This window comes from Melospiza georgiana, chromosome 8 (genome assembly GCF_028018845.1).
Source record: "Melospiza georgiana isolate bMelGeo1 chromosome 8, bMelGeo1.pri, whole genome shotgun sequence".
NCBI classification, from domain to species: domain Eukaryota; kingdom Metazoa; phylum Chordata; class Aves; order Passeriformes; family Passerellidae; genus Melospiza; species Melospiza georgiana.
This window is the reverse complement of record NC_080437.1, coordinates 22,378,424-22,404,611: the sequence shown is the minus strand read 5'-3', so window position 1 is coordinate 22,404,611 and position 26,188 is coordinate 22,378,424. Positions and strand designations below refer to the sequence as shown.

Genomic DNA, 26,188 nt, shown 5'->3' with positions numbered 1-26,188 from the left:
GTTTTGGATTTCCTATTCAGAATCCACTTACATATTTTTCTTCTGTTCAAATTTAAACCTAAATTTTCACTGGGCTGAAGCTATAAGCGTCCAGCACCTAAAAGAATGGAAATTGCAGCTTACCTTTTGTTCTAATAATTTATTCAAGCCTGAAGACAATAAAAGACAGTGCACTAATAATTAACTGCATTCAATTCTTGGCTGAATAAACTTCTATAAAGCTGGAAAATGTTTCTTAGTAGTCAATGAATTACCTTTAAGGTTGTTGGAACTATCTTTCTTGATGTTATTAGATTCCAAGTCACCAACTATAACTTTGAAAATATGTGAGGACATTTGAAGACTTTCTTGAATATAGATGAGTAATATGCATAAACATAAGAAGAACAAATGTAATTGCCGAAGTGATGATTGTGTGGCAATGGAAAAGGAATTAGGAATTAGAAGGTTGCACATAGCTGAAGAAATATAGAGCAATGATCTTATGTTTGAGCAGTGAAGAGAACACTTGAATAAGTAGCAGAATCACTTATTTTAGAAACAGCAAACAAATAATTTATAAGTACCATAAAATGCATGTTCTTGAGGGGGAACCCCAGTAACCTTAGTGTGCATGCCCAGTAAAACATGTAATTACAGCTCTAGTGGAACATGCACACATATGTACACCTAGTGCAAACATTTCTTTCTCTCTGTTCTGATATCAATGCCATACTTTTACTCTATCCTCTGTGCTGGGTCCCATTTAACTCCCACTGTAACAGCAGCATAGAATTATTGTTTGACATCAGTTGAATTTGACCAAATAGAAGTGGCTCAGGAATTCTGTCTAATAACTGCAGTCCTGATTAATTTTCTTCTACAACCTATCTCCAACCAACACGTGCCTTTCAGGAAAAGGAACATACATTTATATTCCAAATCCCAGGTAGTCTGCATGCCTGTGGATTTTCTTATTAAGCAGTCTTTGCTGAGATGTTGAACAGGGGACAGACAATTTCTTACAGCCAGATATTAAAATAATTCAATGTTACTGTCAGTCAAACTATGAAGAACTACATATTTTCTTTGTGTAAACCTCTTTTAAAGAGAAAAACCATTCTTTAGGCTTGAAGTACTGGAGTGTGACAGTGCTGCAACTATTACATAGAAAGTAAAATCCTGGATGTTTGACAGAAGAAGAATTCTACCCATTTCAAAATAGTTACAGAATAATTCCTGACTCTGACTCTGATACCACAGATTTTTAAAATCTTGTTACATAGTGTCCCATCTCCACATATAAATTACTAGAGTTTTAACAAAACAGAAAAGCAGTGGTCTACAAAGTAGATCAATAAGTACAATTCCCTGAATATTTTGCCTAAAGAGAATTTACTGAATTCAGAATTTAATCACAAGTTTATTATTCCAAAACATTTTCTCCTCGAACCTTTTTTCAGGTCTGAAATCTAGGCCCAGAGTGAATGGCTTTATTGACTCAGAAGGACATTAACCTTTGCTACTTATACAATTAGTACACTGACAAGAAATTAGCAGAGTCAGATCTGCAAGGGTTTCTGAAACACTGATTTCATGCTGAAGGGGTTTGTTAAATGGAAGAAATTATAATGTTTGCAACATGGTTGTTTCATTTGCAACAGGAACTAGGTAATAGTTAAAAGAAGTCAGAAAGTTATTTTGTTTGTGGCAGAAGGTGTCTTCCAAGACAAGAAAATGCTGTAACATTTATTTGAAGTTATTTCCTCAGCAACTCTCAATTACATATTCTGACAAATAGAAGTTCTGACAAATTCTAACTGTAGAGGGTATTAACAGCCTAAGTAGCAGCCTAATACTGCACCAGCCCATTGCAAGCATAAATGACCAGCTAAGCTCTGTACACCACATGTTAAGCTGTTCTTCAAATCACTTCCAGCTTTATCTCAGGAGCTTTCCTTAATATTCAAGTCAGCTCCACATTTCCAAAACAACATTTAGATTCAACAGTGTCAATGTCATGGTGGTTCACATACATATAGACTAGGTAGCAAGAAAATAAATGCTCACAGAAGGGCAAAAGCAGCTCAACCAAAGTTAACAATCAAAACCAGACACACAGAAAGCAGAGACAGCAGAATACAAAATGTAAGCACTGGTGAGCCTAACTCACATTGTGCAGTGCTCACTTTGGCAGCCAAGGGAGAGGGGAAGAGGGAACATTCAGTCAGAATAAAGCAGGGGCTCTCAAACATGCCAAACTCCAGCACCAGCTTCATTTGTCCTCTCAGTGCTTCATCTCCACCTTAAACATGACACTGACGTAAAATCAATGAGGATGCCTAAAGCAAGATGCCATTTTAGAGTTCATCAAATTAGACAGAAGGCTCAGCTATACTATTTATCACATGAAGCCATACTATGCTTCCCTAAGTTTGCAGTTTTAAGAGTCCTAGATCACTCTGATTCCAGAATTAAAACTCAGGAAAGCCTTCCAGTGCAGGACAGGGTAGTAAATAGGAAGAAAAAGCTGTAGAGATGACCATGTTACTTTATGCAACTAATGATGAGCACTAGATGACAATTTCGAGCATAGTTACTAAAAATAACAACCAAGATTCCTCCCCATCTTAACACTGCAAGTATCTATACCCCGATTTCAGCGAATGCCAACAGTCAGAACCTGCTTTTCAGAAATAATAACATGCCTGAAGTAGTGAGGAAAACAGTAAACCAAGACCTGATCAGGGCTCTGTAGAAGACAGATGTGGGTTGGGCTTCTTCAGATAAGTTCTGCTGTCCTGGTAGTTATTTGAATTAGATCCTAATTGCCTTTGAAAGCAGTTTGACACCAGTGGTTGCCAGTCGATGTCAAAATTAATTCTCTTCTTTCTAATGTTACATAGGTGGTAAGGTACAAAAAAATCTCAGGTGGAGATGAAAAGTGCTAGTGTGGGAAGATACCTGTGCTAACATTTTATAGCTGGACTCTGCGTTCAAGGCCCAGCCTTTCAGTCACCCTATTGCACTTTGTTTGCATCAGCTGATAAAAACTTGGGGTTGAATATTTCCAGAATTCTACATCCAATCTGACTGAGAGTTTTTATTCTACATCAAAAGAAATTCTGGAATTCCTGCCCCTGGAGGGTTAATAGCTCCCTGAGTGTACATTACAGTGGTCTTCTGGGGTATAGTTAATATCTATAAGATGGTTTAATAGGATGCTGAATAATGTCTAAAATAGTAATAATATAATTAAATCAACTGAAATAAATTCTGCCACTAGCAAAGACAATTAAAATTAAAACTGATATAATTATATATTTAACTGAAAAGATACCATACAGTTATGAGAACTACCCTGATTCATTTTGAGGGAATGTGTGGGTAAAAAAAATTGCTGTCATAGCTTTGTCTGCAGAATTACTTTTCCCACTAATTTAAGAATAGAATTATTTAGGTTATACTGTCTCTGAAAGAAAAACATAGAGAAAACTGCAAACTGTTCCCCTGGGCAGCTATAAATCTGACTTCTACAAAGGTTTGAATTGCCAAAGGTAGCATACAGCAGCTTCTTCACCCAGCCAAGTAATTCAACATAAACCTAGCTGAACTATGTAAGCATTTGGCAAAGATTCACAGGTATCTTCTCTGGAAAAAGTGCTTGAGGGTGGACACTTCATTAAAATGCTATTTTTCTTGCCCAGTGTAACAGTAATTCTAATTCACTGGAGGCAGAATCTATTTTCCATGACTGTGGAATGTATTTATTTTATTTCTGAAGTTAATCCAACTCTGCAATGAAGCAGCATTGGGAAAAATCCTTTCCCTTTAGGATCAGAAACCTTACTAGACAGCAAAGGGGAATACAGCTTTAATAAAGGATACAAAAAATAAGCATTTTTGGCTTCTCATTTATTCAGCAGGATATTGCTGGTATTGTGCATCAGTAGCTTCTGTTCAAGAAATCTTTTAGGGAATGACCAAACAATGCAGACAAGTAATTACTTAAAAGATCTTCTTGTATCAAGTCAGAAGAAAGGAGCATTACCCACTGCAGCAGAAGGGATCACATCACTGGTTATTTCTACAAGTTTTGTTCTGAGGGTAAAAATCACTGAAGTGAAGAGAACCAGTGAAAAACCTGTGCAACAGCACTTAAATTTACTTGAAACATAATTTCACCCTCAGTGACTGCATTGCCTCAAAAAAGGCAGTAATGCATGGCACTCACCTCATGTCATTAAATGCACTTTCAAAGATCAAAGTATGTCATGCGATGCTTGACTGTATCTTTTATGACCCAAAAGAAACTTAGACATTTCTCAGAGTACAAGACACTCAGGTACTCCTCTTCGTGTCATGATGCTAAGTTTTGCTTTAACAGGTATTTAATTTAATGCAATGAAAGGAAAACAGTTATTCAGCTGAGGAACTTAAGTGACTAGTGTAGCTAAACTTAGAGCTATTCACTGATCTTCGAAATCTCTCTTAGAATATTTGCATTTTAGTTATTTAATTATTTCAATTACTTAAATTATTTAATGTGTTAAACGTATTCTGTGCAAAGCCCTGAAAATATTTCTCTGCCCTGTGAAAACAACAAATGGTGAATTATATATTGTGTTATATATTGCTGTGTTTATATGTTGCCTTCTATGTACCTTTAGCCAAATGGCTATTTCAAAGAACATTTGGTTTAAAATAAAACTGTGTAAGGATTCTCTTATACACTAGCATCTAAGTCATGGAACAATATGAAAATCTGAATGGAATTCAAAATTTGAAGAACTGAAAAAAAACTGATCACAAACAAAAATATTAAAAACAAAGTGATTTACCTATTTTTGAAAGTATTACCCTGAGGAGGACCACCTGCTGTTCACATGCTGAAACTACTTCTCCCCAACCTTAACTTCTGATTTGTTAAAAACAGAAAAGCAATTTCCGTGAAAAACAGTTGCAAAATTGTTTTTCAACCAAATCTACCGTACACTATTAAAATAATTCATAAAGCTGTCTTCCTGCAGTCTGGGTCCTACTAAGACAACACAATAGGAGAATGGCCAATGTAAGAATTTAGTCACCTGCTTGTTCTTTAGAAAGTGTGGCTCTCTAGTGATAGTAATTGAAATAACCTGGGTGGTGCTGTTGTGCTCTGGCATTCACAGAGTGGGTCAGGTTGGAGAGGACCCCCTTGGATCATCTGGTCCAACCTCCCTGCTCGAGCAGGGTCATCCCAGAGCAATTTGCACAGAATTGCATCCAGACTGCTCTTGAATACCTCCTGTGAGGGAGACTCCACAGCCTCTCTGGGCAATCTGTTCCAGTGCTCAGTCAGTCACTCACACAAGCAAGAAGTTCTTCCTCTATGGGAAAAATGTATTTGTCTTCCTTCCATGACATTGATGCCTGAACATGGCTGTCACCAATTATACCCTGATGCTGAATATTTATCACTTTTGGCTTGCACACAAGATTACTTTTTTGTTGCTAACAGCTTTAGCCTCTCTGAATCCTCTGCTTGGAGTAAATTCACTATTCCACCAAGCAAAACAAAACTATGCTTAAGCTTTGAATCACTGCAAGTGCTGTCTCAATTTCATATAAATAGCACAACTGTACCTGGAAGCTGGCCATGTAATTTCAAGCTTTAAAGCTTATGAAATGTACCATACCAATCTGTCACAGTTTTATTTAAAGTCATGGAATACATTGCTGAAGTTTTGCTTTTGCTGTCTTGGCAAATTCTTTAAATTACACCTAATTTCAATCAAGCATTTCAAATGACATCATAGAAACTTCCTGCATAAACAGATTTTGCCCAGTGCCAATCAATGACAAAAAAAACCAAGAAATACTTCAACAATGTTTGAAAGAGACAAGCAGTCCAATAAGTATTGATGTGGATTTGGGATCTCATATATCCAGCCGAAATGCAAGGCATGCAGACAAATTTAGTCTCAAAACATCAATGTAGTTTTGCACATGTGAACTCTTCTGTCAGCACATTCTATGGAAACAAGCTTTCTCACTCTTAAGAAACAGCCTGTAAGACAGTGGTACAGCATCGTTAGTTACTGGTAATTTTACAGATTTTAATTATTCTGAAACCTGCAGGAAAAAACAACATATTCCACTATGTAATAAGTACTGAGAAATCAGACCTGACTGGAGAGAAGATATATTTTTTATTATTTATAAGAGGAGGTATCTCAGACTAGACCTGCTCAGACATCCTGAAGTACCTAGTTTCTTTTGGCCTAATTAAAATCCTTAAAGACAGCTTTAGAATTATGCAAACTGGGTGACAAGGAAGTTCAACTACCTCCAGTTTTGAAGAATACAAATCAGTGTACTCAGATGCTAGATATTTTGGTGAATTATCAGAAAGTATGATGCACTTTAGGAAAAAAACCAAACAAAAAACCCAAACAAACAAACAATAACCAAAAACAAACAAAACCCCAACCAAATAAACAAAACAACAACAACCACTAAGAAAGGAAGGTAAAGAAAATTACCTCTACCTCTATCCAAAAATAAATTAATATGAGAGGATGAAAGAGAAGGTTAAGGTTTTTTGAACTTCTTTCTTTGGAGGTAATTGGTGACTGGCACTTTCCAAGACAGACTCCTACAAACTGAGAGAGCACTGAATCCTTCCACATCTGGGTTATCCATTATGTATAGCTATTAATTTTTTTCAAGACCAATTCAGGTGCATTGTCCACACTCTGCTGGTGTTCTGCCAGAGAAGAAATTTGGCCAGAGCAGGTTATAGATTATATATGTACTCCAAGTACCTAAAGGTAGGATGGAATCCTTATAATGCATCGACATTTGAGATTTAAAAGTCAGAAAGCTTTCCAGTTTTTTGCTTCCATCTCAGCTGGTGCAAACCAAAACCTCAGCTAAGTGAGACACATATTGCTAAAACAGTAACCTAGTGATCTCTTCAACATCATTAATAATGCAGCAGAAAAAATAGAAAGGTCAGCTGCATTCAAATTATTTACTGAAATAAGTAAACAAAAGTCTGCATTATTAATTATGAAAGAAGCACATTTAAAAAATGCTTTCATTAAACTACTTGTTACACCTTTTTTTTTTTTTTGCAACCAGTAAAAAAATTCTTTTGCAACTAAGGTGGTTTCCATTTACTAGTTTAGATTTTTTTATGTCCAAGACAAAATTGCTTGGTTCAGAATTGTTTCTATTTTACTTACTCAGAATTCCATAAATATATATAAACTTACATTTAAGATACAGTATTTTATTTTAAAGAAGAAGGTAAAAGTTATTTTTCTATACTGCTACCTTAACAAAATTAACAATCAGATTTATAGCAACAATTTGTCCTGAAGTTTTCTGGCAGTAGATTGAAAACATGAATACAAACCCCATCCATTTTAATTCTCTCTAACTAATTCTCTTGAGTGTTTCAAAAGGCTTGTTCCTTTAACATATCCCTTTGTCACAGAAGTTTTCATCAAAACGTTCTTTTTCATGCGTGTCTACTTTGGCATTTCTAAAAATCAAAACGTTCTCTTTACACAATTTCAAAGACTATATTAATGTTTGTGTGAGGAAGAAATCATGCTTTCTCAGAATGCCTGAATGATATTCAATGTTCAGCCTGGGTTTCACTTACTTGGCAGAGATGGGACAATCCGTAGAATCAACCTACCATAAAAATAAAGGCTTCTATTTGCTTCCTGCTCAGCTGTACTGGAAGTTATATAAACATGACAGTTTTTCTATTAAAATTCCTTGAACTGAGAAATAGATTGCTGGCATCCACAGGGTGGAGGGGGAGGGGAGAACAACCAGAAACAAGACATCTCTCAGAAATTCTAACATGAAACAGGATTAACACTTCTGTTTGAGCTGATGGTGTAATGGCCAAGGACTGTAGGTAATTTTTCAAACATCTGGGATACTGACAAAGACATGAGAAGCCAAATTTTGAATTCTGGTATTTTGGGGCAATATGTCTAATTCTACCTTAGTTGTGATTACTTTAGGATATTTTATCAATCTATTCCATCAAAGGAGATATAATCCAACTTAAACTTTTGTGTAGCTGCCAGCAGACAGCTGCAACATCTAGCCTTTCTACCAAGTTTTACTCAAGTACTTCTGAAAAAAATATGCACAGTTTAAACTTCAAGCACATGTAAAATCTGGTTAGATTTAAGAAAATTGCTCACTCAAATTTTTAGAGCGAACTGTGGAATTTTTCCAGGATTGAGCTGACATACATATTTTCAATAACTGCACTTGCAGTAGTAGTTTCCCCAGTAGGCAAGTAAGGTAGGTAGGGAATTTTACAGAAGCACAATGCAGAGAAAATGAGACTGTTCCCTTCCAATACCTAATTTGGATTGTGTCATCTACTAATTTTGTCTAAGGGAAGGGGACTTTACCCCTAATCTATGCGATATACTCAGAACACCAGCCTTTTACAGAGAAAGAAACTGAAATTCAAAACTTGTCTATCTACTTGGTTTACATGAGTGGTTTGCCAAGATAGCTGTGTGGTGTGGATGTACACTGTGTGCCAGCAGTTCCCTGCAGCTGAAATAGTTACACCCTTTGGGCCAAAATAGGTTATTCCATTTGAGAAAATCATTTAAACTATACTATCAAAGGAACAATTCATGCCCACTGAGAAAGGCTGCCAATATATTCTACAAGTACAGGCATACCAGAAAAACCTTTTAAAGTGTGGACAAGCCTGTCATTAAATTTAACTTCTAACTTGAGTAAATCCCTCCATTGTGAAATCTTGTTACCCGCCTTTACAAAGTTACCTTGCTCTGCTCCAAGATGCGATTCTCCATCAGCCTAAGGAGCTCATGAAGTTGACTTAGTCGATTTATTCTAGATTGAAAACTTCCCTGATTATTACTGACCAACTTCCTTAATTCCCAAACCATGACAAGGAAATACTCTGTTTGAGAATGTAGCTTCTTAGAGTTCTCTCTGTGCCTTTCTTCCTGATCCATATATCATAAAGCTCTAGCCATGTATTTTCAGAGACTTGTCCTGACTTCTTTCTGAAAACAATCCTGACTTTTTCAACCTTCACCTGTTTTGTTTTCAACCTTCACCTGAGGTTTTGGGACCTCAGATAATGAGTCATTTCAAGGGTCTCTTCAATATAGGTACATATTTTAATATTTAGGTGAAATGTGAAGATGTATTCCCTGTGTCACCATTTCTTGCTAGTTCCATTTTTCAAACAATCAGTTGAAAGTGATCCCCTATTTTTTCATGATTCAGATGAAATCAATGTCCAAACTCCCACCAACCTTTCAGTGAGAACACAAGAACACGCTGTTCACATTTCATTTATAAGATAAGAATGGTGAGGGTCAAATCTACATTGGCTAAGTGTGGGTGTAGTACCATCTATTCTAGTGATACAAATACATACTATAACAGCATCAAGACATTTCATAAATGAAATAAAGATATTATAGCAAATATAGAACATTGGATATCCTATCCAAAGATGATGCTATCACATAGATAAACAAATTAGGTGCAACTGGACACATTAACCACTGTAAAAGGACCAAATAAACAGGTGTTTTTCTTGTGTTTATCCACTAGACCTGTCTCCAGCTGTAAGATATGTCAAGATAAAAGGAAAATATTCTGCCATCCTTGATCAGTAGCACCAGATAAAGCATGTAAGGTTATTACTTTATGAACAAGCATGAGTTTGTAAGAACGTATTTGAGAAGAAGCAATCCACAAGGCTTTAATGGGTTTGGGTTTTTGTTTCCAAGACAAGCCTTAGTGGTATGATAGAACAGTTATCATAGCAGATGATTATAACCAAATCCATCATATCAGATTTTGCTGGTATTTAATGCTGATTTTCCATTCTTCAAAAAGACTGCCTAAAACATTTCCATCTACTTCTCCCACTGTACAGCAACAATCCATAATATATTCCACCACTTCCAAACTAAAAGGACTATTTCTGACCATATCTTTTAATTTATGCCTTTCATACATGATTTATTGCAAACCCTTTTAGTCTTTTCCCATTATCTGACGTGTAGAAAATAGCCTGACTCATATTGTAACAAAAAAAGAAAAAAATTAACCAGCAGCTACCTCCTTGTTATTATGTCACCACACCACTAGCAAGATCACATCACACTTAATTAAAATGTTGTGGCTACTCTTGCTCACAGGGGTCTGCAAAATGTATCCCCTAGCTGCAAGGTCACTGATGTTTGCAGCTTTTCTCATGATTATCTGACAGGAAACATCATTCTTAACTTGTGCTGTCAACCATCCTTACAGCAACTAACCATTCTACAATAAACTTGGACTGCTGCTAAAGAGCCTATCAGCAATAAGTAAACTCTGCTATAAATGTCCTGTTTTCAAGCCAGGTTCCTGGGCATAAAATCATGAAAAAAATTACAAAGTGCAATACATAGCACAATTAAAACTGATTTTCGATCTCTCAAGTCTAAATATCAGGTATTTGCTTCTGCAATCTCTGAACCATGTGGCATCTGACCTGAAGAACACTTTTGCACATGGTGAACCACAGAACACTATTGTTTGTCACAGTGACTGCTCACTAAGACAATGCAAAATTCTCACAACTTCATCTCTGACACAGATGCCCTGAGACATTTATGTGTAAAGAATATTAATAGTAAGAAATACACTCAAAAACACTGAGGCATCAGAAACTTCTCAGAGAAAACAACTTACATCCAAGAAAGACTGCACACAAGACAAAATGTATTAAATAATTTCTATTTCTGTCCTGAATCACTTAGGCACTGCAGTTCAGAGGTAAGAGATGCTGAAGTACCATTGCGTGCAACAAAACAAGAAATAGACACTTGTTTCCTGGTGCATCAAGGTATGTCTAACAGAAAGCTGGCTAAGCATCATTAGCACTATTCTGTCTTAATTAACATTAATTAAGCCTCTTAATCATAGCCAAGCCCTATCCTTGGCCTATCAATGCTACCTTAGAGCTGACTCTACTGCTGGGAACTTAGTCTAAGACTACTGCCAGAGTTTTGTTTCAACTACCCTTTATGCAGAGTTCTGATGATTTTCCTTTAGAAAGAGAGACACTTTCTTCTGCATGTCTCTTACTGTTACAAAGACAATTGTTCTGTCTCTCTTCATTCCATTCCCACCTTGAGTGGCCTCAACTTTGTAAGGCATACTCTACTTAGCAGGTGGACCCCAATGAAACGATTTTATAGATAACATGTAAGGAAAAGAACTATCTATCAAACTAGGCATCTCCACCTCATCAAAGCCATATAGCTTTGATTTGACCTCTTGTGCTTTGTGTTTCTCTTTTATCTTACTACTTTATCTGAAATCTCCTGTCTTTTTTTAATTTTGCTTCCTCATCTTTCCCTTAGTATATTCCACTATCTTAAAAGTCCTCCTTGTACCCAATGCTCTATAACTTTTCAAAGATGTTTTACTTACCAGTTTTATGTAGTATCATGAATATATTTTATTTTAGAGCTATTTATTTGTGAGACAACTTGTAAGATACTTAGATGTTCATCCGTATATGGAAAATACTTTTCAAGTAGTATATTTTAAAAATTATACTTGAACACGCTTCTTGGCCTAAGTATTAAAATTGATCCCTTTAAATTCATTGGCTGAGCATTTCAGAAAACTCTGCATGGTATTAACTGAATTCATGTCAAATGTCTATAAGAGACTCTCCAATTATTGTGACTCTTGAGAGAAGTACTTCAAAATATGATGCCTCCCCATAATATCCATGTAAAAGGCAAAAAACGCAAACATTTTTTTAAAACCTCTCACTAACAACTTGAAACACTTGGTTTTGCTACAAATTCTGAGTGATAATTTTAGTTGATTGTGTATTCTCTGTCTAATCACTCAATCTATTATTCACAGAGAGGATTTAGCAAAGCTGGCCAAGAAAATGAGAAAAAGCAAAAGGATTTAGGTGGACAGTTGAAAATAAATGAGACAGAAATGTTTTAATACAAGTTGTCAACTCAATTTCTTGTCTAAATACTCAATCAAAATATTTCAGTCATCTTGCAAAGGCATTGTGACACTTCACAGAGGTTTCTGTACCTCTGACTATCTCTTCCAGATGCATATACCCTTGTCTTTAGATGAAATGACACCACATGAATATGAAATTTCTATAACTGAGGCTAATCATGAGAGAGAAATTCTAACTAGAAAATTCGTTTTGCTAAAGAAAAAAAGAAAACATTTGAATTATAGCCCCTACCAGGAAAAAAATTACATTTCTGGACAGTTCTTCATTAAGAATTGAAAATTTTCACAGAAAACAAACAATAGTCATATATATTTTGGTAGATATGTTAGAAGTAACCCTAAACATAAATGTATGATTCACTTAATTCACTAATTTCATTTCTGGGCAGACAGCTGCTCCATAATCCTGTTGGTATGTTTTAGCCTGCAATACCTATTCCCCAACAGCAATATACAAATTCTCCTATCCTCTAGAACTAAAAAGAAAATCCAAACCAAACAAACAAGAAACCAAACATCACTGAAATGCCACTAAAATTCCAAAAAGAATGAATCAAATCTTCACAGAATTTAGACTGTCTTATGCATTATGAAGCACACAATAAAATGAAAAACTTAGTGGCAATTACTTATTCATATTCTCCCTTTATCATATTCCCTATGTAATATACCTAATATCACTAGCACAATAAAGAATAAGTCTGGCAAACTGCTTGACCTATCTTATACACCTCAAATTCATTGCAACTCATATAACACAACTCTACTACAGAAAGTCCTACCAGCTACCATCTCTGATCATGCACAATTTTTTATCATAAAGAACTGCTTGTCCTTCTTTCTACAGAGTTTGAAAATGAAGCTCTTTTGGTGTGTGAATGCATCTCTGGACATGTTAATGTTAGGTACCAATTATTTGTACAGTTTCCCTTTTAATCATAAGAGCTTTTATTCCCCCATGCCTTATCAAACTAATCTACTCCCAAACTAACAGAACATTCAAAGAGTAACAGTTCAACCCTAATGCAGGAAGCAGGTTTTCCAGTTTATTAAATTATACTGATAAATCAATTTTAGTACATGCTCTGTATCATGCAATCTGCCTCTCTGCCTCAGCCCCAGATTATGTGTTATAATAATACCTGGGGCAGTCAGACTTGATGTGACTTTTCTTTTAATGATGTGGTCCTATTCAGACTGTCTCAGCAACAGTGTCTGGGTCCTGTGAAAAAGACCTTTTCTGGATTTTATTTAATACATGTATTATATTCACTGAAAATTATGTATTTGTACACTGGAGGAATGTACAAATTCAATGTTAAAGGAAGGGCAAAGCATTTCCCCTTTCAAAACACCAGAGCAGTGGTTTTAAGGTAAGTCATACCAGAACTTAGCAATTCCATGTTTAATTTCCATAATGCAAATAGTAACCACCACTGCATATGCTAATTGTTCTAAAATGATGAATTAATACTTTTCAGTTTACCTAGCATAATAAAAAACACAATTTTTACTGCTAACCTTTTAAAGTGGGAATAGTGAGTAGAATATGCATTATTAAGTATATTCATTGATAAAGCAGGACTATAAATAATTGTATCATACTCCTTTTATAACTTTTCAAAACATTCACTTTGGCAAAACTTGTCCAGAAAATTGTGTAAATAATGCAAAATCAGTTTTACATTTTTGGAATTCTAATGGTATATTATCTTTAGGAGTGGCACTGCAGGAGGCATTGCAGTTTGGAGCTGGTGGTGCTGTAATTGGTACTGACAGCTGTCACCGCTCCTTTCCACTTAGGTGGGTCTAATGAGGCAGCCGTCATGAGAGATTGGTGTTTGTTTCAGAGCTGGGACTTCACATCAGGAGAAAGCAACTTAGCTGTAAGTTATCATCTGACACTCACACAAGCTACCAAAATGGCAAAACTGAACTCAGTGCTGAAACCTACTCTAGCTAATGACAGCAGCACTCTCTTGCATTTCGATAAGCAAAGCCACTGGGAAGGAAACCCAGGCAGTGCAAATCACTCAGCCCAGCTTCCTGCCCCAGATGGCTTTTCTTGGGTCCCACGCTGAGCAGTAAACCCAGAAGCCCTTGCCCATGCCTGCCCTCATACACAGAGAAGGATTCATCACAGTGAATCATCTCTGTTACATAGTGAAGGTCTTGAGACACTCATCCAAAAATCAGAACAAACATCAAACAGAATTATGGAAACATCAAAGATGCTTTTGAACAACCTATGGTAGATTTCTAACAATTTCTATCACTTTTTGTGTGTGTAAAAGGCATACTATGTTGTAAACACTAAATCCATGAAAAGATTAAATTAAACATTTTACATTAGTACAGACTGAACCAATTTTAAAAACATTGGACATCTACTGTTTAGGTTTAAGATTATTTGTAAGATGTCAGAATAAATTTCTGAGGAGAATGTGCATCGTTAACTGACTATCCTTCACACCATTTCATAAAATGCTTTTAATGTGTGACTCCTTTTCAAAAAAATTCCATCACTTCACAGTCATGCATCTTTCTTAAAGTTTTAAATAGATCTTTTTGAATTACTCTTCCTTAATTTCCATTCACTGACAAAACAAAGATGTGAATTTTTTGTCTCATCTCTGCACATTATCACTAGCATTGCACAAAATAAAGGTTCTTCTTTTGACATTGCATCTATATAAATGGATTAAATGAGCTGTGAATATCAGGATTTAACCAATAAAAAGAGATCTTTATTTATTTAGAATGTATCAGATCTGCTTCATCTAAAAGTCTAATTGAAAAGGCTATTCAGGTCAGCTGTGATATTAGAAGACAACTGAATCACATTTAATGCTGCTTAAAGGATGTGAATGGGCTGAAAGAAAAATTAAACCATGGCCATTAAAATTTAATTTGACTTAGTGAAGCCATTAACATTTTGGTTTTATGCAGTGGCAAGCGTTCTACAAACATTTCCATATAGTTTAGAAACCTAGAAGTGCCAAATGGCTGACCCTTACATAGCAAAAATGATTGAAAGTGACCTTACAGGGCAAATCAGGAAAAAAAAGGCAAAAAGGAGAAAAAATGCTTAAATAACATTATTAGCTGTCATTCTGTTCTTCCTTCAGATATAAACAGTCTTCTAGTAATTGCTCACTTTGCTTTTCATTTAACATTCAATTCATTTGGATGTCAATGAACATGACATGAAGATGTGGAAAGAAAAAACCTATTTTTGAGATAATTCTGTCTTCTTCTAGTAGTGTACCTGCAGCATGCTGCTTTGTCACCACAAGTTTGCCTTTGCAGTTTGAAAACTCCACTCTAATATTCCCTATACACTGTAATGACAAATATTGTTAATAGCACAAAGCATCCATCAATGCAGCAACTTTTAAAACTTTCATCAGTTTCAAATGAAAATTTTGTCTAGATTAAAATGGTAACAAATCTGATCATATATCATAACTAAAATTTCAGACTGACTGCCTGGAAATTATATAGAAATCCTTAGTTTTGGTTTCTAATCTCATTTTTTCCAATTAAGCTTAAAAAGAAAAGAAAACACCAATACAAGAGACTTTGTATCGTTTTGGGACTGTTAAAGTCTGAGATTTCATATCTTGCTTTATAACATTATTTGTATTGCTCTGGCTTACTTACTAGCAATCACCATCAGACTTGATAGGAAACAGAAAGCATTAAACACTGTAAAGGCTCTTACAAATGCATTCCAGAAGGTAAAGGGTGATCATAGAAACTGTAAGACTAAGGCAGGGAATTTTCTGGCTCTACATACAGAGTGTAAAACTTCTGGATTTGCAGAAATGAGCCACCTCCATTTCCAGCTCTATGCTTGACCCACCACTTGAACTAGTTTTAGAGATAAGAGAGGCAAATAGCAAAACAGCATCCTTCTAATGAGCTAAAAAGTCTGTAAAAGTAGGAAAGGGTCAAGTAATGTAGGGCATGTAAAAAGCTTTGAATCAACAAGTTTTTGAAAGACTTTCAAAGTATATGCCTTGCTGAATGCTCAATTTTTATTAAGTTTCATGGATTCTTACAAAGTTCTTTTTGTCAGTGACTCCCAAATACCTTATTCATCAGTTTCTACTTCATGATTCATTGTGGCTAATAATAGATGAAATGACTGGAAAAATAATCAAAGCTCTAATGACAAAAGGAAGTATCTGAATTACTTCAATAGATTATCTTTTAAATTGACTTGGCTAGCCATTAATTTGATTTTCTCCTTTCTCAACTTAATTATTAATGGATTACAGAAAATTAAAAGCAGAAACTTGTGATGATCCTAGTTCTTTGACAGTTGCAGTGCTTCTAACTCCTGCCAGAAAATATTTTTACTTGCAGTATATCAAAACCTCAAGTTCAATCATTTCTAATCCTAGGGAGTTTGGGAAGGCAAAGCTGTTTTACTAAGCTTTAAAACCACCCAGATCAGATTAGAACATCTCCAGGTTAAAACTCTGGTCCAAAGCTGGCTATAGTTTATCAGAGGAAAGGCTGTTCTCATGAATGATAGCCAAGCAGACTCTCCAGTCTTTTGCTGGAATAATTGCAGGATTATTCCAGGATCTGCTTAAATTTGAGTGTGTGCAAACTACCATATCAGCCTGAATGTTCAGCGAGCAGCTTGCCTCACAACTCCTTTATAGCAGATTTCTCCCTGGAAAATATTAAATACCATCATATAAAAAAATCTAATTCTTTCAACAGCAGTAGAAAAAAAGTGAGCAGAAATTACTATATTTGGACTTGAGTACCTGGATATAGTTTGTATCTTCTCCTACCACAGTTTGTGTTTCAGAGTGAAAAAAACCAAAGTATAAGTAGAATAAGCAATCTCTGCTTTGGAGTTTGCCTAAAATCTTACTGCAAGAATCTTTTGCAAAATTAATTATATTAATTTAGCAAGTTGGTCCTTACACTATTTTAATCCTAGACCTGAGGAGAAAGAAAATAATTTGTATAACAACACTTTGAATACATTTACTCCAAGAACCTGAAAAAATTTGGTGTTATGTCAGGAATTCTAACCTCATTGCAGAACATTTACAGCCTCCAAAAGTTATTAGGAATATCCAATATCAAAAGGTCAAATGGAGCTTTTTGTCAGGATCAGAACTTGTGATCAGATGTTCTATGATTTATTAAGAACTTCAGCCAGAATTCACATGACAAGCTTGATTAAATAAAGCACAAAGTCTTGTGTATATTCCAAAGCCTGGAAAGTGTAATATTCTTCAGACATTCAATCTCACAGTCTCTCCTTTATGAGCATGTGCCAGCACAGTCAGATAAATGTGATTTCACATGCCATATAGAAGTCTTATTTCTGAAACAAAGGTGCCACAATAACCTTGGTTATTTATCACTGCATGAACAAGTAAAATAATCTCTCAAAGTGTTTCTTTGTCTCAGCTATTTCATCTTATCTCCAAAATTGAAAGAAGAGATATCTTTAAATTATTTTCTTGGTACAGAACAGGAAAGAGCAGAATCCTGTCCCATGTCATTACTTTATGCATTCCTTTGCCTTGTAGGAAATGTCACTGCACACAGGAAAGAATTTTTTGCATTGTAATATCCAAAAGTATGGCTGTGGTGCCTGACACACACAGTCACCATGTCCTTTGCTCTCTTCATTGCTTTTCTATTAATAATTCTTATCTACAAATGTTACAGTGTATCAAATCCTCATTTCTAAAAGATAATAAAAAATTCAAGCAAGGAGATAGTGATCTACACTCAGGTTCATGTTAGGACAGAATTAACAATAAGAGAGACTGGCAATAAAACTTCCTTAAAGACTGATACAGCATGGAAAAATTAACCTCCCCTAAAGATAAAACAAGACAAGATACACTAGTTATTCTTCAGGATGCAATGACCAAGAATTGAACAGCTTCTTCAGAACTGCAATATGAAAAATTACCCAAAACAAAACCACTCCTTAGTCCACTTCACTTTCTCTAAAGGCTAAGGTTGGAGAAGCCAACAAGAGTGTGTCTAAGTAAATATTTGAGAAAGGGACAAGTGAAATCATAATACTAAGAGGATCTCTTAATAATTTTTTAAAAAATAAGTGCCTATAGATGATATGGCAACCATGCCCTCACACAGAGAAAGAACTCTACTGCTGCAGAGCTAACCACAACTTTACATCCAGCACAATAAAACTGAACCCTAATTTGTAAATAATTTGTGAATCAGATGGACAGGGCACACAGAAAACCATTCTGAAAACACAGTTCTTATATATATATATGTATATATATATATATATATAATATTCTTATTATGGTATGTAATTCTTATTCCAGATCCTTTTCTGAACTTCTCTAGCCAAATTTGGAGGCTGTGGGTATCAGTACTGAGATATGAGCAACCAGTAAAGAGACTGAAACCATAAACTACATACAGGATATAGTGTTTCCTCCAAGCTCTTATGAAACCTACAATTTAGATCACATATTGGGGCAAAACCAAGTATCAGCAGCTAAATCAAGTTAGCTAAAACCCAGGATCTTACAGAATACCATAATGCTCCAGTGCCTTGTCATTACTAATGACCCTACAACAATGCTAGTATTACTATTAAAGGCATTAACATACTGCTAATAGGAATAAAATATTCTGTAACATGCAGTGATATCCACAAAATGAATTAATGCTGTTACTACAGAAATCTCCTTAATTCTCTTCATGGAATAAAATTACTCTTTTAATATCCACAGGAAAAAGCAGTTGTCAGGTCCACAATTTAACTCGTTTAAAAGTGATAACACACATTAGCCTAAACTACACTCCTGTCTTGGATATAGCTGGGACAAGTGCATTATTTATCAGGGATGTTGCTGATTAGAATAAGGTGTTCCTTCTCCCCATCCCAAGGCCCCTGTTTATGTGGGAAGGGATACTTCACCCTCAGGGACTTGTGTAACCTATGAAGTGCTATTCTCCACCTCAGAATTTGTCTCATTAGCTTAAATCACAAAATAAGAAAGGCTGAGCACTGAAAATAATACTATGCCAATTCAAACAGACTTTGCAAATTCAGTCTTTCTAATAACGTTGTCCATGGCATGATTTATATTGCACTATCAGCATCTTTGATTCTTCCTCTGCAGTCACTCTCCCTGACACCTTACCTGAATAGAAAATTAAATACCTTCCACACCATGTGGGTGTGATTTATTTTATAACTACAATTCCTCTATTTCTGTATTTCCATGCATTACAATGTTGCAATTTCTGTTTCAAAATGACCCAGATAAGTGTTGGAAAAGGTTGACAGAAAAACAAAAAGAAAAACTCTCCCAACATCTCAATTGAAACTATACCCACTGAAACTCAAGGAATGTTTTACAGCAGTTCCTATAGGAAAGCAATGAGGGATAAACTTACCTAGACTTCATTAATTTATTAATTTCTGCTCCTGAATTATTTCAAATTAGAAAGATATGAAGGGTTGCCATCGTGATTCTTTTATTTTTTACTGGACTAGGAAAATAAGCCATACAAAAGGTGAAAGATAATTCAATCCGAAGAAAAGTTCATTAACAAGTTTGCTGGGAATTAAAATAGAACAAAACCTAACAGTTACTTTACCTTTCGTACTATGCTTCTTAATTTTGATTTGAAGAATTTCTGCATCATCTGATTTCTTGACATTTAAAGGAAAATATCTAGTAACACAACAAATATATGCACCCATGTGTGTACATAATAGATTTGGGGAAAAGAATGTAACTTTCATCTCTGCTTTCATCTTTCACTTCTATTGAATCTCCATAGCTGCAGATCTCTATGGAAGTTCTGCTTGTTTTGATCCATCCAGTTCTCCTGCATAGTAAGGTTTATGAGACTCATGACTTTGAACTCTCCAATCAAAAATCTGGAGGAAAACAATCAACTGTTAATTTCTTCCCAAGCTATGAAACAGGACTACAAAGCAAGGCAAATCTGGGTCCTGGGTATATCATTCAGAGCAATCATGAGCTACTTTTCCTCTTATAACAGCAGTGTACAGGGTGCAGAATGAGGGAACTGTTTAAATGATACGGCTTGCCTATTTATGAAAATATTTATATAAAGATGAAAGGAACAAAAAATAATTTGGTAATTGAAAACTGTGAGCTACTAAGCTTATACAAACTTCTTGCTGAAGAGCATTTCCACTACAGGAGACAGGCAAAAAAGAACAGATGTAGTCAACCCTATTGCAACTCAGCAATTAAAATACAGGGGCCTGAAAGAGGGATCTGAATCCATCAAGTTATCTGCAAATCCTGCACTGCAGCATTTCTTTTCCATGGGCTGGTAAAATACCATTAGGACTGACATATTGAAACCTATTGTTCAATATATTCTTGTACAGTTAAAGGCATGCAATTAGTAACAGAATTACCCACTAGTAGGCATCAGTAGGTACTTAAATAATTTCTCTTCTGCCTTGCTACACCCATTTAGAGATACAAAAGCTTATTCTTAATAAAAAAGAGAATGACTATCATATCTCCCCATGACAATAAGCAAGACTAAAGGCTTTAATTTGATTTGTGAGAGTCAAACTTTGCAAACTATGCTACCAACAAAGCTCACAAATACACTACATTAGATGAAGCTGGGACTTTTCAGTAAATAACCCATAAAGCTCTGACCCATCTAGATGTGTTAATCAATTGCATCCAAGTTACCAATAACACAAGGTCTCTGACTGATTTGCATCAGTGGGGAGAGTCTCCTAAATAAAGATTCCCTTAAACAGAGACTCTCTTGAGAGACACCATGTGTCCCTGAAACAAAGACTCACAGAATGATGACATTTGAGGTTTTGAACATAAAATTTCACCTTGCTCCTAAACCTCTGGTCAGGGTTCCTACTTAGCCTAATGCTTCTTATTGACCACACAGTTTTACTGAAATTATGTAGCTGGCGACTACTAACATTCCCACAATAAATATGGGATATCCAAGGAATAATTATAAATATCATGAAAAGGGACAAAGATGATAAAAATATTCAACACAATAGCTGAACTGTAGAAATTATAAATTATAAAAGGTCTTAATTTCGTACTGGATTGAGTCTGACCTATCTAGGTTTACAATATTAAAACACACAGGTGATATATTAATTATTAATATTCTTCTGTCTTTTGCTCTCATATCAGTTTTAGATGCATGAGAGTCACAGAATTGTATATTTTGAGTTTTATGAGAATAAGTATCTTTCAAAGATACTTTTATATTTAAAATATATTCAAAGTCTTACAAAGTATGAAATTCAGCAGCAAGAGGTAGAACTGACTACATTTTTTTTGTTTAAGAGCATAACATGTAAAACAAGAAGGACATAATGGGGGACTGGGAATAGGGCAAGGAAAGCAGAACTCCTGAAGACCATTCCCACTCTCAGTACTCTGTTGTGTGACTGTAAGAAAGCTCTCAAATAAGTGGTGAAAGAATAGATTTTCTGAAAAACAGCTTTGGGTTTGGTTTTGCAGAGAGGGATCAAAATTATTTGTAATAAAAATCAACCAGGAAAGGAATTCTGAGATCATCCTATTTATACAGATGTTAGTATATATTTAATTTCGTCAGTGCTTTATAGTCATTTCAGTAGCTGTTTATTCCAAGTATAGTTCTAACATTACAAACCAAGACTGCCTTAAGCCTGCCTTCAAGCATGGCATTACAATAGTCTTAGCCTTGGGAATTCAGATGCAGTAAAACTAACCATCTACAGCAACAAAAAACAGGAACCTGGGACTGTCATAGAAGTGCTCTCCTGTTCAAAAAAAAAAAAAAAAAAAAAAAAAAAAAAAAAAAAAAACAACCAAACCAACAAACAAACCCACAAAAATGTTGAAAACAAACTCTGATACTTTCCCACAAAGCTTCTTTGATTTTTCCAAGACACAAACAACCTTTTTTATGCACCTGCATAAAACAGCCAAGTGACCTCATTTTTTTTCACTCACCTCCTGAAACCACCAGTTATGGTGACTAAAGCATCTGGTAGAAATGTACACACAGTATTCTTGACAATCAAGCTCACTGCATCTGCCTCTGCCTTAGACACACAGCTAACAAGGTCCTCATAGTAGAGAAGCCCTGGAAATCAAAGGGGAAAAGTGCTGATCACTCCACAGAAATAATAAAATATACACAGCATTATTCAAGGCCCAAATCACAGGTGGTGTGGGTACAAGGGAACACAGGGCAAAGACAGCCTCTTTCTTCCCTCATCTTTGTCCATAGAGTTTATGTGTATTTTTGTCATTACAATTTGTCATGTAATTTGTCAACACAGCAATCATAATAATTCTCCACTTTCTTAGGACCTGAATATTTATAAATTACTCTGACTTCCCTATCATCTTCCATCAATGGCATTTTTGTATAAGCTGTTTCAAAAGGCAGTCTTCCTAAAATAATGGTCTTCTACACAAGTATAGAGCCCAGAAGTATGTGAAATATCCCAGCTATCTTATTTCTGATCATAGAGCTTGGGTTGAAAGTACCCAGTATGGCAGCTTGCTTCACATTTGAATATGACATGTAAAATAAAGAGGGACAAAGAAGCACAAATACAAGAAATTCGATCCAAGGGAGCCTGAGGTGACAAATTTAATGCAGAATAAACTTACATTATTTTAATGTCATATTATAGGATATGTTTTCCTTAATGTAACTCATTTCTTTGTTTAAATTAGTTCATTTATTTAGGGAAACAGTGCATACACACAAAATCTATGGGGAAGGAATATTACTCGTGATCAAGTTTAACATTTTAAAGCTAAGATGTACTAAGATTGTAGAAAAAATTTTATAAGTACTTTATTACAAGTCTAGATTTATCAGTAAATTAAGGCTGCCTTGAGGGAGACAGATCTCCTCTGAAAAGTAGTTCTGGGCTTTCCCAATTTTGTAATTTTTTCACAACTTGTGCAATAATGAATCATTAATAGTTTTGTGTATAAGAGATTTCATTTGGTATCTGTGCAAGCAATTTAAAAATATGCATATTCCTATGTTTTGAATGACACAATTTTTAATTAGGAGCTCAGCTGGTCCAAATATTTTCACCTAATAATTCAGTATTCACAAGACTGCAGCAAGAGAACAGAAATGAGCTTTTCCTTCCCCTGTGACTCTGTTATCAAGTTCTTAGAGCACTGAGATACAAGTTTTTATGACACTCTCACCTTACCTGCTTTCTGCATTTTTGACAGCTTCAGGGTCTTGTCAGCTTTTACCTCTTCCACAGTTCGCAGACCCATTCTGTACCATTTCTCAGATGTCTTCACTCCCACTCCAAAGACTGAAGTGAATTGCTAAGGTCAGTAGAAAAACATTTCAGTGCTGCTTTCTAAAGCAGCAGTGAATTAATAATAAGTAGGCAACAACAAGGTTTCTCAGGGAAAGCAATGGCAGAGTTAAGCCTACACTGAAGACAAATAGTGTGATACAAACCTACAGGTTCAGCTTCCCTTCCCTTGTAGCATGACTACATTCAACAGAACTGGTTTTATACATGGGCAGTTCTCATTAACATGAAATCCAAACAAAAATACAGCAGTAGTCCCAGTACCTTTATATAATTTACTAAAACGTACACTTTTAACTGAGGTTTGAAATAAGGGTAGTATTCTTTATTTTTACTCCATTTCTTAATAGAAACCAAGCAGTGACATTAGATAGCTCGATTCCCTGACACTGATGGGATAGAACAAGAGATGTCACAACTTTATCTTCAGAATTTGACTGACATTATGGCTGTGTGCTATATGCACTACCAGCTCTCAAAACAAAAAAAAAAGGCCAAAAAAACCCAACCAAAAAATCAAACAAAAAAAGCAAAAAAAATCAAAACATCAAAATAAACAAACAAACAAAACAAAACAAAACCCAAAAACCCACACATTCCTGAACAAACCAAAAAAGTGACACACAAAACATGCCAAAATCTTCCAGTCCACCAGAAATTTTTGTGTGGTCATGTTCCATCTATAACAAAGTCATATTGTTCACTAAGTTATTACCCACAAAAGGATGTAAAGCAGAAGCTGTAAGCATGATTCACTGGATTGCTATCTCATATGGAAGAAGAGGGAAAACTTTCATGTTTGCCTAAAAGCACGTTCTTTATGTTCACTTTGTCAATGCTGTAGCTCTCCACCTTGCATTGTACTTCTATGGAATTCGATGAGTAACTGTGTAAGACATGAATAACTGCTCTTTTCCATTGAATCTACAACCTCTGAATCCCAAACATCCTGGCTTTATTTTGTGGTTTTGTGAAGATATTCATTCCTTTGAAATAATTAACATTTTAAAAGTGAAAAATTAAAATAATTTATAATATTAAATAGGAATTGCCCTACATTTTGTATATAATGTGTGAAATTACCTACTCTTTGTCTGAATCATGGGTGCTTATAAAAGGATATAATTTTTTAAATACTTTGATTTTTACCTCTTAATGTTTTTGCGAGTGCTGAAATATTTTTGAAAGGGTCTGTTACTGGGTTTTAAATTATTCTAGGAGACTTAATGCTGAGACAAAGAACTAAAGAAAAAGGATTCTATACACCCAAAGTTTTAGGGGAAAAAACAAAATTGTGACTTTTTCTTTCTGTACTTAGATCCATTATTATTTAGCATGTTTTTAGATGCTAGAGATGCTGCCAGCCGTGCAGGGAGTAACAGGGAGCCCATTTCTTTTCAGCTGGTGAAACCCATCACACAAACTCACTCTCTGCAGCACCCACTTCTGTCAGTTCATGTCCCTGCGTCTAAAACATTGACTATAATTTAATTCAGTCATTTGATAACCATGGGCCTGGGGCCAGCAGTGATCTTTCGAGCTGTGATAAATGAAGCAGCAGGTACCAGACTATGCTAAACAGGAAAATCTAAGAATTCACTAATATGAGATTCTTCTCAGAATCTCATAAAAAAATCAGTGGAAACAACTGGTCACAATTAATTTAAACAAAATGTTGAGATGTATGCTCAGCTAAGAAGTAGAGCCACCTAAGTTTGTTGTAATTTTGCATGTGAAACAAGGTATAAAGCATATTTGAGATAATTTGTCTCCTAATAGGTTTTTTTCTAATCTCCAAGAGATTTTCTTAAACCCTGAAGATTTAATAGCTGTTCCTCAATCATGCATTAATAAGCAAGACTGCCTCTTGAATCCTACTATACATGTGAATTTACACCTCTTTTTGAATATCACTAGAGATGGCATCAACAGCTGTCACTGAACACCCTTCCATTGCAGGTCAGAGAGAATGGAAGAGCCTTTGGATAGCTGAAGCAAAAGTGAGTGATAACAGGGAGAATTAAACAATCCTTACTCTGTTTTAATTTTTCTGAAGACTGAGTATAGAGATCAAAAATGCAGATAAAATTTTTAAACATGTTTGTTCATCCTGCATGCTTCCAATGGAGAATTCAATAAATATTTCAGTAATGGGAACTGCAGTATTTATGTGGTTTAGGTTCCCTGCAACTATGAAGTTGCGTGAATAAGGCTCTACAACATGCCTAAGGAAGAAACAGCTCCAGTCCTCCTGCCTCACACAAAAGAGAATTACAATAGATCTGAGTCATCTTCTTCATCTGTTTTTTTCTTAATTCCAGAATAAAATGAAGTAATTTTAAAAGTATAAACAGTTGAGGCAAAAATGAAACCAACATCACATTAAACTTACAGCAAAGTGTAAGTTGCATTATATTACTTAACAGCAACTATGTATACACCACATTAATTAAAAATAGAAAGATATTTCACATTATTCCTTGTCACTGTTTCTCGATATCCCTTTCTTTTTATTCAAGACCTATCCTTCTTTGTACTAGATATTGGTTTTCCCTTTATAATAACTTGGATGGCCTTGTCCAAGTTCTACTAAAGGGAGAAAAATTTTTAACAGCAGCAACAAAACTCAAAGGATTTACCTTAAATGCCTTGTACCGCTCATCATTTAACACTTCTTTAACTCTAGAACTCTCTCCTTCCTCAATAATCTCCTAAACAAAGAAAAATATTATTTATTAAAAATAACTAAAAATCCATTTTAAGACCTTACTACAATTACAAGATTTAGTGAAATAA

General features: G+C 35.2%; 1 protein-coding gene across 1 annotated transcript in view; it reads right to left on the bottom strand.

Moving 5' to 3' along the window:
• DNTT (DNA nucleotidylexotransferase) overlaps nt 1–26,188 on the bottom strand; it is a 74,518-nt gene that overhangs the window by 28,892 nt on the left and 19,438 nt on the right. Inside the window, exons 5-7 of the mRNA XM_058029461.1 lie at nt 26,032–26,103; nt 23,276–23,399; nt 22,044–22,176 (exon numbers count right to left, since the gene is read on the bottom strand). Of these exons, the coding sequence (XP_057885444.1) occupies nt 22,044–22,176; nt 23,276–23,399; nt 26,032–26,103 (329 nt within the window). The remainder of the gene's footprint in view (nt 1–22,043; nt 22,177–23,275; nt 23,400–26,031; nt 26,104–26,188) is intronic.